This window comes from Pezoporus wallicus, unplaced genomic scaffold (assembly GCF_028554395.1).
Source record: "Pezoporus wallicus isolate ANWC-B61680 ecotype Strahan unplaced genomic scaffold, APGP_CSIRO_Pwel_v1 contig_8002, whole genome shotgun sequence".
In the NCBI taxonomy this organism is placed as follows: Eukaryota; Metazoa; Chordata; class Aves; order Psittaciformes; family Psittacidae; genus Pezoporus; species Pezoporus wallicus.
Window position 1 is genome coordinate 1 of NW_026636378.1, and position 18,680 is coordinate 18,680.

The window sequence follows — 18,680 nt, forward strand, 5'->3', positions numbered from 1 at the left end:
TTCCGCTGCACGCCCCTTGGAGCCGGGGTCCCTGCTCGTCGCGGAGCCGCTAGCTCCCGAGCCGCGCCGCTGGTAGCGGTCGGTGAAAGCCCAGCTGGCCTGACCCTCTTCGTTTCTTTCCCCGGAGCGGCGCCGGAGATGCTCATCCACATGGATCAGAAGGAGGAACTGCGGTTGTCCCGCTCCTGCGAAGGGAAGAGTGCTCTGAGCGGCACCTCAGGTAAGGGCCGTCAGTGTGAACCCGTCATGAGAAAGAGTGCTCCGGGAGCACCAGCGCCCCCAGAATGTACAAGGGCGGAGGTGCTGGGTTGGAGCAGGGCCCGTCCAGCTTCACCTGCTGCCTGTGGCGACGATATTCATAGCGCCACAGGGCACCAGGCTGGGAGGGATCTCAAGGATCATCCAGTACAACTTTTCCAGGCAAAGCATGACCTGGACTGGATGTCCCAGTGCCCTGTCCAGCTGAGTCTTTAAAGCGTCCAACACTGGGGAGTGCACCACTTCCCTGGGGAGATTATTGCAATGGCTGGTTGTTCTCACTGGGAAAACTTTTCCTCTTGTGTCCAACCAGAATCTGCCCAGGAGTAACTTGTACCCCTCGTCTTTTCCATGTGACTCCTTGTGAAAAGGGAGCCCCCGTCTTCTTCGTAGGCACCCTTAAATACTGGACTGTGGTGATCATGTCTCCCCCGAGCCTTCTGTTCTCTAGGCAGAGCAAGCCCAGCTCTCAGCCTTTCCTCATACAGCAGGCAGCAGGCCCAGCCTTTGATCAAGATCCAGAGAAGGGCAGACAAACAGTGATGTGTCCCTGTATCCTTTCACAGGCCTGAGCCGTCTGTGGCTTCAGAAGCTCCTGAACTAGGCCCATAATGTCTCAAGATCTATCTTCTTGCCTTCTCAAGCTGCGCACATTGTAGCAGCCGTGGCAGCTTGCAGCAAGCAAGGAGTTCCCCAGCTTATTTAGGTGATTTATGAGTTGCAGCCTCCTTTAGTTTGTTTTGAAAGTGCCTTTTCCTGCTGGCACGAGTTCTTAATTCAGACTAGATGGTGCAGGATAGATGCCAAACCACCCCACAGGCCACTTGTGTTTTTATAGTCCTCTGTGATACCCACTATCAGCTGTACCTTTTCCCAGCAGAATGGGCAGTTGACTCATCTCCTATACAGAAGCTGCTCTGTGCCTCTGATGGTTCCTGTCATGCCTCTGTCTTCCTCAGCTCTGCCAGAGTGTCTCTGACATGGGGGATCTGTCCTCCCCCTTGCACGCAGTCAGAATGCGGGGTTTGAGAAGCAAGGCAGAATTACATTCTCTTTTCCTCTCTGTTGTTTTCCCCCCAGCACTTATTGATGCTTGACTGGCTGTATTGTGTGCCTAGGAGCTGCAGTTTTCATCCAGCTGCTCAGACTCCAAGGTGCTATTCTGGAACGATATCTAGAACATCCTAATCCCAGCTTGGTGTAAGTGCAAGCTGTAGAGGCTCTTCTCCTCTCCGGGTCTTTGTTTACTTGCAGTGAATGTCCCCTGTCACCTGGTTGGTCAGTATTTCAAGGCTGTGCCATAGTATGTAGTCAGGTTTTTTGTCTTTAACCCTGAGGAACACAAAAACATAAGCAAATGTTTCCACCTCCTTTTCCCTTTTTTACTGCCCTGTGAGGTTCGTTCATGCCAGAGTAGCTTAGCTTCTTTACCAGTTTTAGCGAAGGATGAATGTCTTTTGGGAATGCCTCTGGACCCCACATGTCCCTTTTGATAAAGCTGGGGACATCTCTGAAGAACTCCGAGTGGTTTGTGAAGTGAGATGTCTCATTCCAAAGGCCGTGCCAGGTCTTCCCCAGTCTGTCCTCTTGCCAAGTGTCCATTAATTCTTATACTCAGATTTCTGTTTGTTTGGAATGTTGGGCCCCAGATCTCCCCTCCAGCTCTTTCTGTGGCATCACATCAGCCACTTCCAGTCCCAGCAGTGAGGTACCACAGTCAGAAGTCCAGCAGCTTACTCTGCTTACCTGGAGCTTGCCTTGTAGCTATAGGACTGGCACTCTTTGGCATTTTAGAGGTCTTGCCATGAACCCAAATTGGCATGGGCTGAGGATGAACCACATTCTTCATGTCTCTCTTGCTTATGCATTTTTTCCAGTTCAGCCTTATGTTTCTAGTGTTAAATCCTCATCATTGTGACCTTGCTCTCCTTCCACTTGAAATACTTCCAGTGAGTTCCTGTCTTGGTTTTGATCAAAGCCTTTAGAGACAACGTGTCCTAGATGCCAGTGAAGGTACCTAGGAGCTCAGAAGTAACAGTAATGATTGTAGACGTGCTAGAGCTGTTACAATAATTGTAAAAAGAAGGTTGACACTCCTGATCTTCCAAAAAAAGTATAGAACAGCATAGAAAACTTAATTGTCATGTGCTTCTGAAGGCTTTTCCAACGTCTATCAGCACAAGGACTCAGCACAAGCCCTTTGTCTTGAACAGGCTTTTAGGTGACCTCGGGTCTGCGCAGTGAACATTCATAGCAGTAACGCAAGACTTTATGTACATAAGAGGGCAGGGATCTGTTCATTGCCTCTGTCCCAGGAGCCATTTGTAACTGTTCAGCTACCATTAATTCAACTTGCACCTACTTTCATCTACTACATATATTTTATTTCTTCATTGCATGATCTGGAACCAGCCATGGGGGATCTTCGGTTCACCTGCCACCTTGCATGCACAACGGATTTGTTCTGCACCAGTGAAAGCTTAAAGTTAATTTGTTTCTGCTCTTTTCTTCCTAGTAGACCAGATGCTGCAGGATAGATGCCAAAGCACCCCACAGGCCACTTGTGTTTTTATAGTCCTCTGTGATACCCCGTCAGCTGTACCTTTTCCCAGCAGAATGGGCAGTTGACTCATCTCCTGTACAGAAGCTGTTCTGTGCCTCTGATGGTTCCTGTCATGCCTTTGTCTTCCTCTTTACCTGTTTAGGTGAAGGATGAATGTCTTTCGGGAATGCCTCCGGACTCCAGATGTCCCTTTTGATAAAACTGGGGACATCTCTGAAGAACTCTGAGTGATTTGTGAAGTGAGACATCTCTTTCCAGAGGCTGTGCCAGGTCTTCCCCAGCCTGTCCTCATCATCTGTCCATTAATTCAAGCAGTAAAATTTTGCCTCTAATATGCCAGTGATTTCAGTAGATTCAGCTTCTGGTGAAGCATGCATGGCAATTTGCAGCATTTGCTCCTGTGAACACTCTGAAAAATCCACTGTGTAGTTTGGAGGGAAATACCATGTCCTGCATACAGGATATAGCAGAATGTTTTATACTTAAAGTCAATCTACGTGCTGAATTTTTAGCATTTGGCCCCTTGCGATTTGCCCTGTCCAAAGCTTCCTGTCCTGCCTGTGACTTCTCTGGATTCTCATTTTATTGCAGCTGAAGATGGGATTGTGAGCACGAATGAAGACAATGCCCATCAAGGCATCCCCCGGCCAGTGGAGCCCAAGGGTTTCTGCTCAGGACTCTCCGAGGAGAACAGTTCCCAGGGTCCTGCACAGGACCCTGTTCTCCCACACAGGTCAGAAAGGATTCAGAGATCCAAGAGCTTCCAGGTGAGCTCAAACCTCATCCAGCATCAGAGAATCCACACTGGAGAAAAACCCTTCACCTGCGCTGTGTGTGGAAAGAGTTTCCAGCACCGGTCATATCTCATCCAGCACCAGAGGATCCACACAGGGGAGCGGCCTTTCGAGTGCTCCGATTGCGGGAAGAGGTTCAGAGAAAGCTCGAAGCTGATCCGGCACCAGGTAACCCACACTGGGGAGAAGCCTTACAAGTGTGGCAAGTGTGGGAAGAGCTTCTTCAGGAACTCTCAGCTCGTCCAGCACCAGTGGGTGCACACTGGGGAGAAACCCTACGAGTGCAGGACCTGCGGGAAGAGCTTCAGCATGAAAGCAGGCCTTATACGACACCAGCGGGTGCACACTGGGGAGAAACCCTACGAGTGCAGGACCTGCGGGAAGAGCTTCAGCGTGAGTGAAGCCCTGACACGACACCAGCGGGTGCACACTGGGGAGAAGCCTTACAAGTGTGCCGATTGCGGGATGACCTTCAGCCTGAGCTCAGCCCTGACACGACACCAGCGGGTCCACACCAGGGAAAAACCCTACGAGTGCAGGACCTGCGGGAAGACCTTCAGTGTGAGTGCAGCGCTGACACGACACCAGCGGGTGCACACTGGGGAGAAGCCCTACAAGTGTGCCGAGTGTGGGAAGAGCTTCTCTGACAACTCGCAGCTCCTCCAGCACCAGCGGGTGCACACGGGGGAGAAACCCTACGAGTGCAGCACCTGCGGGAAGAGCTTCAGAGAGAGCTCTAAGCTGATCCAGCATCAGGTAATTCACACTGGGGAGAAGCCTTACAAGTGTGCTGAGTGCGGGAAGAGCTTCTCTGGGAACTCTCAGCTCGTCCTGCACCAGCGTGTGCACACTGGGGAGAAACCCTACGAGTGCAGAACCTGTGGAAAGAGGTTCCGCGTGAGGTCAGCCCTGACACAACACCAGTGGGTCCACTCCAGGGAGAAGGCCTACAAGTGTGCTGAGTGTGGGAAGAGCTTCTCTGAGAACTCACAGCTTACCTGGCACCAGCGCGTTCACACCGGGGAGAAACCCTACAAGTGTACGGATTGTGGGAAGAGCTTCAGCCGCAGCTCCACGCTCATGAAACACCAACGTGTCCACACTGGTGAGAGGCCCTATGTCTGCACCTACTGTGGGGACAGCTTTCGCCAGAGTGGCCACCTCATTGACCACCAGCGCATCCACACCGGGGAGCGTCCCTACGTCTGTGCTGAGTGTGGGAAGGGCTTCAGAGCGAGCTCGTCGCTCTTCCGGCACCAGCAGACCCACAGGGTTGGGGAGCCCTAGGTGGGGGGAGTTTGGGGAGCAGTGAGGTCTGATACCCTGGGAACAAAGCCCGGTGTCTCCCACTCCCATTGACCACTGTGCTTGTGGAGGGTGAAAGCAGTTTCTTCCTAGGAGAATGAGCCCTCAGAGGTGAAGAAGAGGAGAGGTGGTGGAGGGAGCTGATTGGAGGTTTGGGGCAGGTGCCGGAAGGAAAGTGCGTGACTCTTTTCAGTGGTGGGCAGCCCCAGGATGAGGAGCAGTGGCCATGAACTGAAACAGAAGAAGTTTCACCTGGACATGAGAAAGAACTTGTTCTGTTGCAGTGTCAGAGCACTGAAGAGGCTGCGTAGGGGGATGTGGAGGCTCCCTCTCTGGGCACATCCAAGCCCTGCCTGGACACGTTCAGGTGCCCCTGCCCTGGCAGGGCTGGGACCGGGTGACCTCAGGGTCAGCTCCCATGGCTGGTGCCGCTCGCAATGACCCCACACAATAAACGTCCGTTGAACACTGCCGCGTTGCCTTCCATGGACTGCGCCTGCGCGGGGGCTCATGCCGTGTAAAAATTACTTTGTGAGGCCCCGTTTCCAGCCCCCAAAACCTCCCCGTGGGAGGAGGAGAAGGTGTGCAGCTCTTCTGAGGTGAGTGCCAGGTTACCTTTGTGAAGGCTCTTCAAGCTGCTAGGCCTGGGGTTCTGGGGTTTGTCTCCACTGCAGTGATGCTTGGGTGGGTGCAACCATGTTCTGCTGCTGCTCGTTAAAGCAAGGATGCAAGGTCTGCATGTGGGGAAATAGCCTGAAGTTGTAAGCTGGTTGAACAGCAAACTTGAACTCTGTACCACCTGGATGTTTGCAAATTACTGAGCTTCTCCGAAGAGTGTCAAAAGCAAAGCCAGGGCTTCAGTCCTGCTTCCCTGCCACAGCAGTGTCTACTTCGTTCAAAAGGCACTGGATTGTTGGGATTAAGTGTCTTCCTACCCTGAGAAGAATGGCTGTGCATCTTGAGCGTGAAACTTGCTGTGGAAATGTGTCTGGGGCAAACTAACTGCTGGCTAGATGAAACAGGGATGTTTTCTCTGAGGGTTTGAACACTGTTATTGGGAAAGAAATGTTTGGAGTGCTGAGGTGTTTTGTATTAAGCCTTGTCTCCAATTTGTAGCCCCACTATCCTGCCTCTTGTAGTTGTTGGATTCCTCCCAGGAGGCTTCTGGTAGGGCACTGGCAAGGTATCTGTTTACCCTGAACATTCAGCCAGGTCTTGATGAGCAAAGCTCATGAAGCAAAAGAAATGACATTCCAGCCTCTGCAGTGGAAGAGGGCAGCTGCTCGAGCCGCCTGCTTGTTGATGATGAAAACTCCAGAAACTCGCCAACACAGTTTTCAAGCTGACAAGCAGGTATTCTTTATTGCGGCGCCGGGAGACACGGGGGATAGCTCCTCCAAGCATCTCTCTGCTGAGCATCAACCAGGCTGTGATTATATTGTCCTTAAACATACATGTTCCTTAGATTACATACATTACATCATACTTTTAGAGAATGCCTCCTGTGTGCCTACAAAAATGTGGTAGTGGGGCTTCGGACCCCTGGTGGTTATTTCTTCATCACATTGTTTTAGGATCGTTGTCTTATCAGTCATATCTGCATACCTGCAAAACCCCCAAGGCTGAGAAACCCCACCCTATTTCTCATAGGAATATTGCCAAAAGTGTTTAGTTATGTGCGGGACCCCCAGAGCTGGAGCTCTCATGAGCTCTGTCTTTAAACTTTTAAATGTTTCTTCAGCTTGATCTGTCCATTTTAGAAAGGTTGGATTTTCTTTTAGCAGCTCGTATAAGGGTCTTACCAGAACACCATAATCATGGATCCAGGGTTGGCACCATCCCGGCATTCTCAGAAATGTCCGGATATCTTTAACTGTGGACGGTCACGGTGTTTGAGAGATTGCTTCCTTCCGAGCTGCTCCAAGTTCTGGTTGTCCTCCTGTTACTTTGCATCCTAAATAAGATACTCGAGTTTGAATTAGTTGAGCCTTCCATTTAGATACCCGGTATCCATTTAGCCCCAGAAAGTTTAACAGTTCTACAGTCCATTGAACACATTTTCTCTCAGTTTTGGTAGCAATTAACAGGTCGTCCACATACTGTAGTAAAGTTCCTGTCTGAGTGGATGCTTCCCAGGATTCTAATTCTCGTGCCAATTGATTTCTGAAAATGGTTGGACTGTTTTTAAATCCCTGAGGTAACGCCGTCCAAGTGAGCTGTGTCCTTCTTCCTTTTTCAGGGTTTTCCCATTCAAAAGCAAATAAATTCTGACTTTCTTTGGCCAGGGGCAGACAGGAAAATGCATCCTTTAAGTCCAGAACGGTAAACCACTCCTGATTAGTATTAGTTTAGTCAATAAGGTATATAGATTAGCTACTACTGGATGAATATCCTCCACAATTTTGTTGATTGCTCTGAGATCTTGAACTAATCTCTAACTTTTCCCATCGGATTTCTTTACTGGCAAGATAGGAGTATTATATTCTAATTCACATTCAATTAATAATCCATATTTTTTTTTAATTATTTCTTTGATTCCCTTTCGATCCTCCAATTTTAAGCGATACTGTTTTATTCTAATTGGGCAGCCCCTCTTTTATTTCCACTTCAACAGGCAAAGCATTTTTCACCTTACCTGAACTTCAGATGCCCATACTCCCAGATACACCTGTTTAAGGATTTCTTCTATTTCAGGGAGGTCCTCCTGTTTGCTTTTCTGCTGAATTAAAGATAAACTCAAAACTTCAATTAATTGATCGGTTTGGACTCTTAATTCCATTTTGCCTTCTTTAAATGTTGCTTCTTGCCCTAATAAAAGATTTTTTGAGAATTTGGCATGCATAAAAATTTATGCATTCCGATTTGTTTTCCCAGTTTATACTCTACAGGTTTCAGAAAGAATGTGGGTTTGGGGTTTTTTGTTGTTTTTTTTTTGTTGTTGTTTTTTCATTGTTTTTTTGTTGTTTTGTTTTTTTGGTGACTAGTAGCTACCACATCTGTAACAAATTCTTTTCCTCTGATTTAACGTTGAATAAGTTGCTCCTGTAACCACTTAGAAATTCCACTTTATTTCCTCTAGTGCCTAGTTTTAATTTAATGAGTGGATCTGCTAGGGTAGATTCCCCAGGTCCTTGTCAGTCTAGTTCCAATTCAGTCACCGGAGCCACACCATGGAGCTTCCCCCAGGGCAGTCTCACTTCCAATGTCCAAACTCCTTACAGCATGCACACTGATTCCATCCCACAGGAAAATTCAATCTCTCACCTCTGCCTGACATTCCTCCTCTACCTCTGCCTCGTCCTCTCGCATTAGTTCCTCCACCAATTTCTACTTGTCCCAAAGCAGTCACTGTAGGCGTGCCCATAGCACAACTCAGCTCGCTCTTCTCTATCTGTTCCCGATTCCTGTACGCTCTCCACGCTTCTTTAACATTCTCAAGTCCTTCTGCTCTGTTGCCAGTGACAGCAACCTCTTCCTCCTTATCAGTAACAGATGGAGCAGTTGCCGAGAGTGCTCCTCTCGGAGGTACCTGTGATACATAATCCCCCAACCTATCTTCCCGATTACTCTGTCTAGGTGTTTGTTTTTTGTTTTTTTTTTTAACTTTAAACATAATTTCCCCAATATCACAGGCTGAACAACATCTCTCCAGCTTAGCTTTCTGTTTTTCCCTGTCCTTTCCTAAAGCCAAAATTAGGGATCTGGCAGAGCTATATTAATTTCACATTCCGTCTACCACTCTGGGTGGTTTCTTAAAGTGAAAAACATATCTGCATGCATCACTGCATCCCATTTTCCTTGTTGCCTTAAAAGTAACATTAATTGCAAGAATGTATTATAATTCCGAGTTCCAGTTTTAGGCCATTTCTCCTGATCCTCCAGAGTATACAATGGCCACCATTGGTTACAATATTTCACCAACGTTTTTCTTATTTACTGAGCCCCCAGGAAACCCTCCCAGTTCTTTCCAATGTGCCAAAATGCACCCTAAAGGACTCCTTTTCAAGATGTCTTCACTCTGCCAATTTCCCATTGTCAGTCTTGCATTCCCACACACACACGGGACCGTCTTAATATGGGAAAATAAGTAAGATCCCTTCCCAGCTTTTTTACTCTCTTTTAGGTATGACTTGCATTTACAATCAAAGCTTTTGTGATCAGTTATTAAATCTTCAGTTAATGCGGTGTCACAGTTCAGTGGATGTAAACTGCAGTCATTGAAACAACACTGTGTCATAAAAAACTGTTTAGTATGTTATGAAAAAACTGTGAATTTTAGGTACTGAAAGTGTCTCCATCCTCCTGTCTTTGTCATTCTTAAAGCTTGCACCAGGGCAGTCTCTGCCTAATGCGGAAAGATGACTTAATACCACATCTGTGCTGCCAAGGTTTGGAGGTAACTGCTTTGTGAGGGCTTGGCTTGGTGCTTCCTTGTTGCTGCCATTGACAAACTGAGATGTCTCTTGTCATTCTAAAACTTTCCTCAGACAATGAGAAAAGGATTAAAAATTTTTTACGGCCTTCAAGACCACAAGGATGTTTCTGACATGCACTGCAAATTCCCTGACAGAAATCATTCAGTCCCCTGCTTCATGAGTCCGTAAGCAAAGGCAGCCTTCCCAAGCTAGCACCGGTGTTCCCATGTGCCAGTGATGACGTGTTGCCAGCCAGTTCTGTTTGTATACATTCATGTGTTTTCTTGCCTTCCTAATGCAGGCACATTTGTCTTGGAAAACGCATTGCTTTCATTTTTATTTCCAGTGGGTAGTAACAGCTATCAGAAATATTTTGATACTTCTGTTTAACACTTCCAAGGCTGCAGAAGAAGCAAACCAAACCCAACTTTTCAACTAAGGTATTGATTTACTTTTTAGGCTAAAGAAAGGAGCAGGTATGTTACTGGCATTGTACAAAGCTTGTCTTGCCAATATACACGGTGTGAGCCCTAAGCGAGCTTCGGAACACACTGCTTATAAATTCACTGTGACAGTGAAATGATCAGCGGCACTGTGGGTCATCCTTTGCAGCTACCACCACGTTGATTTGTGTGCTGCCTGAAAACATAGCCTCTGTAGGTTTATTCTGAAAAGCTGTGCTGCAGATGTTTACGTACCTTCTCGCATCTTGCATCTGAAAAGAGAGCTGTTTTCTTACACAGGCACAGTTCCGTGTGTACAGGTATTTCAGAAGATATTCCCTGCCTTAATGCCATGTCTTGAGTGGGTGTGTTCCATCACCATGGTCTCTGCTGTGGCCAAGCCCCATGGAGGGGTTGGTATATCTACAGCGTACAGGAATGCTGTAAAGCAGAGTTGTGACTTCTGCGGCTTCCCCTTCTACCAGATTACACTTGGAGTGCCAGCTTTTAGGTATCAAAGGGGTAAATCCAAGCGCAATCCTTCCTGTGCTTCTCCAAGGGGACTGGAGCTGCTCTGGAAGTGCCTTTCAAATGTGCCTGTATGGTTTTTACTACCATTCCTGCTGAGGGTTTAAGTTCATGCCTAAGCTCAGCCTGCCTCCATTCTTGGGACCTGGGAGGCTCCAGAAGCCTGGCAGTGTTCCATCGGGGTCCCCATCTCTTGGAAGGGTAGGTAGTCCACCTACAAAGCTCCAAAGCTCTGCTTTGTGTCCTCTGGATGCTTTCTCCTTACTGCCGTGTCTTGTTCATCAAGCTCCTGCCATGAAGGATGTACATTGCCCCTGAGGTGGGCATTTGCTGTTGGTCTGGCGATGTCAGAATTTAGTAGTCTTGCTAACAAGAGTGAAGTACTTCTTTCCATCCTTCTAATGAGTGAATTATTTCTTACCATCCTTCTAATTATCATTTAGATTGGAGACAGTCACTCCTGAACATCTGCTAGCTTAGGATATTCCTTGTCTGCCCATCCTGTTCTGCTTGCCATAAATTTTGTACGAAGGTCACACTGGTCTAAATCATTGCCAGCAATCAGAAACTTACAGATACGGCTGGTTTCAGCTAATTTTGTGCTCACTGGGGCATCCCACTGCGCCAAAGGTGAAAAGTGCACCCTGAGGAAGACTGCTTACTACATCTTGAAGACCCTTGCCCGCGACTATTGAAGGACAGTGCGCAGGCTCCAAAAGGGAAGAGACTTATCATAATGAGTTCCTAAAATAATATCCCCACCGAACTCTCGGGAACCTAATGAACATGCATGTTTGTACGTCATACATATCTGCCTACTTAACCCCTCGGTGTGCAAGTTAGGAGGAGCGGTCCCCCTTTCACCCGGCGCCGTAATAAACATACCTGCTTTATAACTCTCTTTGAGTTTTAGAGTCTGATTCTGTCCTTTAGTTTGCACCCCAGATGGGACAACTTCTGTCCGGCTGCAGGACCTCCTGAGTACGGGACTCCTCTGGGCGCCCCCGAGATTTCTTGGGAGGACTCCCCCACTCACTCAGATCACCGCAGGAGCAGACAAGGGCCATCACTAGTGAATCATCAGGTATGTTTGAACCAGGTAAAGGGGATACCTGTGGGTCGTGAGAAGGTGTCCTACACAAGGTGGAGAGTGCAGGTGCTCGCCCCAAGGGTTGGGTTGGGTTGGGTTGCGTTGGGTTGGTAGGGTACACAAGGGTCACTGTACTAACAGCTTCAGGAACCTCTGGTGGGTAAACAATGGCTTAAGATTTATGTGTTACCAATTCCTGGCTTAGAGGACATTCTGTATGAAGTGGGTGATTGAGAGACCGGCCCTTGTGTGAATGAGTGTTTTGTGTGAGTGAGACGTGGCATAGCAAGTAGAGCAATATAGGGGTTAACTGTCAGAGTAGTGATCAAGCTCCCTGGTGCAGGGCTCCAACTAGCCCTTGCACAATCTGTCATCGCTGTTGTTTGTATATCCGAGCTAAGTGTCCTGCTTGTTCAAAATATATTATCTCTTTTGGTGAGAGACAAGCCGTTTATTTACAGAAGTGTTTGGTATTTGGGTGTATCTGTTGTGGGTGCAGCACTTCCTTTTACCTTTTACTCTGGGTAAGATATTATTGTTGTAGGGCTAACGGTGTCTTATATCTTTAAAGGCTTACAATGGGAGGACAGCAGAGTGGGGGAATTCTCAAAAAGAGCCCTTCAGGTTGCATTTTAGCTCATTGGAAAGATACAGGGGGGCCACTGGGAGGAAGTGTGAATAAGAAAACCTTGACCAAATATTGTAATCAGTGATGGCCTTCATATGAATTGGAAGATGGGGAAAAGTGGCCCTTCAATGGCACTTGGAATTATAATGCTTTATTACAATTAATGTTATTTTTGAGACGAGAAGGAAAATGGGATGAAGTTTCATATGCTGATATGTTCTTTACCCTTCGGGATCATCCTGAATGGCAGACAGAATGTGGGCTGGGGGCTCCACAAGACCCGATGGTGTTGGCTCTGGAGAAGGGTAATAGGAAGGAAGGAAAAGGGAAGTTAAAGAGATGTTGTTCGGCACACGAATCACCCCTCCAGGCAGAATATATACAGACACCCCTCCAGGCAGTCCAGTATCCTCTCATACCCGCGGAAGGCAAGGGCAGGAAATACTGCAAGCAGAACAGGATGGGCAGACAAGGAGTATCCTAAGCTAGCAGATGTTCGGGAGTCCCTGTCCCCAAACTAACTGATAATTAGAAGGATGGTAAGAAATAGTTCACTCTTGTTAGTAAGACTACTAAATTCTGTTATGACACCACAGACATACAACTCAAACATTGTTCTTTATCTCAGACCTAAGTGAAGTTAAAAGTATTTTAACCCTATGTTTTCCAGGCAGTTGCTTTCCTTATATCACTCGGTACCGGCAGGCCCGCGGGGGAGCCCCACCGTAGGACGGCACCATCGCCACCGGAAGCCCAGCGCTGCTCATCCACATGGATCAGAAGGAGGAACTGCGGTTGTCCCGCTCCTGCGAAGGGAAGAGTGCTCTGAGCGGCACCTCAGGTAAGGGCCGTCAGTGTGAACCCGTCATGAGAAAGAGTGCGCGCCCCCAGAATGTACAAGGGCGGAGGTGCTGGGTTGGAGCAGGGCCCGTCCAGCTTCACCTGCTGCCTGTGGCGACGGTATTCATAGCGCCACAGGGCACCAGGCTGGGAGGGATCTCAAGGATCATCCAGTACAACTTTTCCAGGCAAAGCATGACCTGGACTGGATGTCCCAGTGCCCTGTCCAGCTGAGTCTTTAAAGCGTCCAACACTGGGGAGTGCACCACTTCCCTGGGGAGATTATTGCAATGGCTGGTTGTTCTCACTGGGAAAACTTTTCCTCTTGTGTCCAACCAGAATCTGCCCAGAAGTATCTTGTAGAACAGATAGTGCAGGATAGATGCCAGACCACCCCACAGGCCATTTGTGTTTTTATAGTCCTCTGTGATACCCACTATCAGCTGTACCTTTTCCCAGCAGAATGGGCAGTTGACTCATCTCCTATACAGAAGCTGCTCTGTGCCTCTGATGGTTCCTGTCATGCCTCTGTCTTCCTCAGCTCTGCCAGAGTGTCTCTGACATGGGGGATCTGTCCTCCCCCTTGCACGCAGTAAGAATGCGGGGTTTGAGCAGCAAGGCAGAATTACATTCTCTTTTCTTCCCTGTTGTTTCCCCCCCAGCACTTATTGATGCTTGATTGGCTGTGTTGTGTGCCTAGGAGCTGCAGTTTTCATCCAGCTGCTCAGACTCCAAGGTGCTATTCCTGAATGATATCAAGAACATCCTAATCCCAGCTTGGTGTAAGTGCAAGCTGTAGAGGCTGTTCTCCTCTGAGGATCTTTGTTTACTTGCAGTGAACGTCCCCTGTCACCTGGTTGGTCAGTATCTCAAGGCTGTGCCACAGTTTGTAGTCAGGTTTTTTGTCTTTAACCCTGAGGAACACAAAATCATCAGCAAGTGTTTCCACCTCCTTTTTCCTTCTTTGGGGAATGCGTCTGGACGCCACATATCCCTTTTCGTAAAGCTGGGGACATCTCTGAAGAACTCAAAGTGGTTTGTGAAGTGAGAGTCTCTTTCCAAAGGCCGTGCCAGGTCTTCCCCTGTCTGTCCTCTCGCCATCTGTCCATTAATTCTTATGATCAGATTTCTGTTTGTTTGCTTGGAATGTGGATGCCAGATCTCCCCTCCAGCCCTTTCTGTGGCATCACAACAGCCACCTTCAGTCCCAGCAGTGAGGTACAGCAGTCAGAAGTCCAGCAGCTTACTCTGCTTACCTGGAGCTTGCCTTGTAGCTATAGCACTGGCACTCTTTGGCATTTTAGAGGTCTTGCCATCAACCCAAATTGGCATGGGCTGAGGAAGAGCCACATTCTTCATGTTTCTCGTCTTCATTTTTTCCAGTTCAGCCTTATGCTTCTAGTATTAAATCCTCATCATTGTGACCTTGCTCTCCTTCCACTTGAAATACTTCCGGTGAGTTCCTGTCTTGGTTTTGATCAAAGCCTTTACAGACAGCGTGTCCTAGATGCCAGTGAAGGTACCTAGTAGCTCAGAAGTAACAGAAATGATTGTAGAGCTGTTACAATAATTGTAAAAACAAGGTTGACACTCCTGATCTTCCAAAAAAAGTATAGAACAGCATAGAAAACTTAATTGTCATGTACTTCTGAAGGCTTTTTCAACGTCTATCTAAAGAACCATACTTCTTTGTAAGTGCCAAAGTTAGCACCTCTTTGGGCACAGCGGCAACAGAACAACTTTGGTATCGCCACTGTCTACTCAGTAAGTCTGAAAAACGGGTCAGGAGCTTCATGCTGGCCTGCCAGAAACATCCTCTTTCCATCCTGTCTGTGGATATCACCTTGCTCTTTTCCTCCAGGCCTGGCTGGAGTAGCTGCAGACAAGTGGAAATGCCTTCATGGTAAATAGCAAAATTGCAGTTTCTGTTCCTCTCAAGGGATGGTTTTAATGAATACTATGTGAGGGAAGAAGTGGCATCACTACCACAGCAACCTGCCACAGAAGGTATCTTAGGAGTTCACTGTGAAATCATATTGTGATGTTTTCTTGTGCTTCCTAGAAAGAGGAAGATGAAATATGTACATATATCAGTCTGGGGTCAAACTTCTAGAGTCTCTTTATTGCACACTTACAGTTCAGTAGCACCTCACCTCTTCCATGGCCTGCACTTCCTTCTCACAGCTCTGCCAGACAACAGGAGGATGCCTGTGGTTTGTACAGCAATCCCATGCGACCGATAAATTACTGGTTTATTTCGTAAGAGTGTTCAGAGAACCACAAGATATCTGTTGAATCTTTAATCAGATCTGGAGATGTGCTTTGTGTGCATGTCGCACAGGTCCTGCCTTGCTCATTCAGCCTGCAAAGAGCTATGTTTCCTGTGGACAGCAAAAAGCACAGCATTGTTGGGGGCATGTGCTTCTGAACCTGCTACATGCTCATCAAACCACATTCAGAGCTGCTCTCAGGAAACACCCTAGAAATCAGCACAAGCCCCTTGTCTTGAACAGACTTTCAGTTGACCTCGGGTCTGCGTAGTGAACATTCATAGCAGTAACGCTTCTTCAAGACTTTATGTACATGAGAGGGCAGGGATCTCTTCATTGCCTCTGTCTCAGGAGCCATTCGTAACTGTTCAGCTACCCTTAATTCGACTTGCACCTACCTTCATCTTCTACATGTATCTGATTTCCTCATTGCATGATATGGAACCAGCCATAGGAGATCTTCAGTTCCCCCACCACCTTGCACGCACAACGGATTTGTTCTGCACCAGTGAAAGCATAAACTTAATTGTCTTCTGCTCTAAGAGTGGCATAAGCCAGGCTCCAGGTGGTGTCTGTGTCTCATGCCTTGTGCATCTTCTCTTTCTCTGCAGTACCGGCAGCACAAGAATACAGAGATTACTGTTGCAACCCAAGTAATGTTTTGCTGAACAGGGCAGTTCTTTATGGCCTTCCTCTGACTCCCAGTTCAACTTTTAGTAACATCCTGTGGAGACAAGCAGAAAGAGCTGGGCTTGTTCAGCCTGGAGAAGAGAAGGCTCTCGGGAGATTTTGGAGCAGCTTCCAGCACGTAAAGGGCCCAACAGGAATTGTGGAGAGGGGCTTTTGACAAGAGCAAGTAGGGACAGGAGAAAGCAGAATGGCTTTAAACTGACAGAGGGGAGATGTAGATAAGGTGAAAGAAGTTCTTCCCTGTGAGGGTGCTGAGGCTGTGGCACAGGTTGCCCAGAGCAGCTGTGGCTGCCCCATCCCTGGCACTGTTCAAGATCAGGTTGGATGGGGCTTGCAGCAGTCTGGTCTAGTGCAAGGTGTCCCTGCACACGTCAGGAGTTTGGAACTGGATGTGATCTGTAAGGTCCATTCCAGCTAAAAATATCCTGTGGTTCTATGATTTTCAGGTACACCATCCTGGAAGAGCAAGCATCTTTCCCATTCAAGCAGTAAACTTTTGCCTCTAATATGCCAGTGATTTCAGTAGATTCAGATTCTGGTGAAGCATGCAGGGTAATTTACGGCATTTGTCCCTGTGAACACTGAAAAAGCCACTGTGTAATTTGGAAGGAAATACCATGTCCTGAACGCAGATATAGCAGGATGTTTTATACTTAAAGTCAATCTATTTGCTGAATTTTTAGCATTCGGCCCTTTGGGATTTGCTCTGTCCAAAGCTTCCAGTCCTGCCTGTGACTTGTCTGGATTCTCATTTTATTGCAGCTGAAGACAGGATTGTGAGCACGAATGAAAACAATGCCCATCAGGGCATCCCCCGGCCAGTGGAACCCAACGGTTTCTTCTCAGGACTCTCCGAGGAGAACAGTTCCCAGGGTGCTGCACAGGACCCTGTTCTCCCACGCAGGTCAGAAAGGATTCAGAGATCCAAGAGCTTTCAGGGGAGCTCCAACCTCATCCAGCATCAGAGAATCCACACCGGAGAAAAACGCTTCACCTGCAACAAATGTGGGAAGAGTTTCCAGTACCGGTCACATCTCTTCAAGCACCAGCGGGTGCACACAGGGGAGCGGCCCTACGAGTGCTCCGAGTGCGGGAAGAGCTTCAGTGTGAGCTCAAAGCTGATCCGTCACCAGGTAATCCACACTGGGGACAAGCCCTACACCTGTGCTGAGTGCGGGAAGAGCTTCTCAGAGAAATCAAAGCTTGTCCAGCACCAGAGGGTACACACTGGGGAGAAACCCTACGAGTGCAGGATCTGTGGAAAGAGATTCAGCATGTCCTCATCCCTGACACGACACAAGCGAGTGCACACCGGGGAGAAACCCTACGAGTGCAGGACCTGCGGGAAGAGCTTCAGCGTGAGCTCAAATCTGATTGAGCACCAGGTAACCCACACTGGGGAGAAGCCCTACAAATGTGCCGAGTGCGGGAAGAGCTTCGCCAAGAACTCGCAGCTTGTTCTGCACCAGCGGGTGCACACTGGGGAGAGACCCTACGTGTGTTCCGAGTGCGGGAAGAGCTTCAGCGTTAGCTCAAAGCTGATTGAGCACCAGGTAACCCACACGAGGGAGAAGCCTTACAAGTGTGCCGAGTGTGGGAAGAGCTTGTCCAACAAGACACAGCTCATCCGGCACCAGCGGTTGCACTCTGGGGAGAAACCCTACGAATGCAGGACCTGTGGGAAGAGCTACAGCCTGAGCTCATCCCTGATAAAACACCAGCGGGTCCACAGCGGGGAGAAACCCTACGAGTGCAGGACCTGTGGGAAGAGCTTCAGTGTGAGCTCGAATCTGATCCGGCACCAGGTAACCCACACCAGGGAGAAGCCCTACAAGTGTGTCGAGTGCGGGAAGAGCTTTTACGAGAACTGTCAGCTCCTCCAGCACCAGCAGGTGCACACCTGGCAGAAAGCCTATGAATGTACAGAGTGCGGGAAGAGCTTCAGTGTGAGGTCAGCCCTGATACGACATCAGCGGGTCCACACCGGGGACCGCCCCTTTAAGTGCAGTGAGTGTGGGAAGAGATTTCTGTGGAGGTCAGCCCTGCTGCAGCACCAGCGTGTCCACACTGGCGAGAGGCCCTACGTCTGCACCTACTGTGGGGACAGGTTTCGGCAGAGTCCCCACCTCATCGAGCACCGGCGCATCCACACCGGGGAGCGTCCCTACGTCTGTGCCGAGTGCGGAAAGGGCTTCAGAGCGAGCTCAGCGTTCTTCCGGCACCAGCAGACCCACAGGGGTGGGGAGCCCTAGGTGGGGTGAGTGTGGGGAGCAGAGAGGTCTGATACCCTGTGAGCAAAGCCCGGTCTCTCCCCCTCCCATTGACCACCCTGCTTGTGGAGGGTGAAAGCAGTTTCTTCCTAGGAGAATGAGAGCCCTCAGAGGTGAAGAAGAGGAGAGGTGGTGGAGGGAGCTGATTGGAGGTTTGGGGCAGGTGTCAGGAGGAAGGTGCGTGACTCCTTTCAGTGGTGGGCAGCCCCAGGATGAGGAGCAGTGGCCATGAACTGAAACACAAGAGCTTTCATATGAGAGGAAGAACTTGACATGAGGAAGAACTTGTTCTGTTGCAGTGTCAGAGCACTGAAGGGGCTGTGTAGGGGGATGTGGAGGCTCCCACTCTGGGCACATCCAAGCCCCGCCAAGACACGTTCAGGTGCCCCTGCCACGGCAGGGCTGGGATCGGGTGAGCCCCGGGGTCGGCTCCCATGGCTGGTGCCGCTCGCAATGGCCCCGCGCAATAAACGTACGTTCAGTGCTGCCGCGTTGCCTTCCCCGACTGCGCCTGCGCGGAAGCTCACTCCGGCCTTCCGCGGGCCGGGTTCTCACGCGCCCCTCGGAAGTCGCCGTTGGCCGAGGC

At 48.9% G+C, this 18,680-nt stretch overlaps 1 protein-coding gene across 1 annotated transcript; it reads left to right on the forward strand.

Annotated features, from left to right (window-relative positions):
• Positions 1-10: 10 nt before the first annotated feature.
• LOC130594328 (zinc finger protein 850-like) lies at positions 11-18,319 on the forward strand. The gene is made up of 4 exons (XM_057400131.1): positions 11-220; positions 3,413-3,465; positions 3,703-4,848; positions 16,847-18,319. The coding sequence occupies exons 1-4, from the start codon at positions 139-141 to the stop codon at positions 18,074-18,076; spliced, it is 2,511 nt and encodes an 836-aa protein (XP_057256114.1). The 5' UTR covers positions 11-138; the 3' UTR covers positions 18,077-18,319.
• Positions 18,320-18,680: the final 361 nt, after the last annotated feature.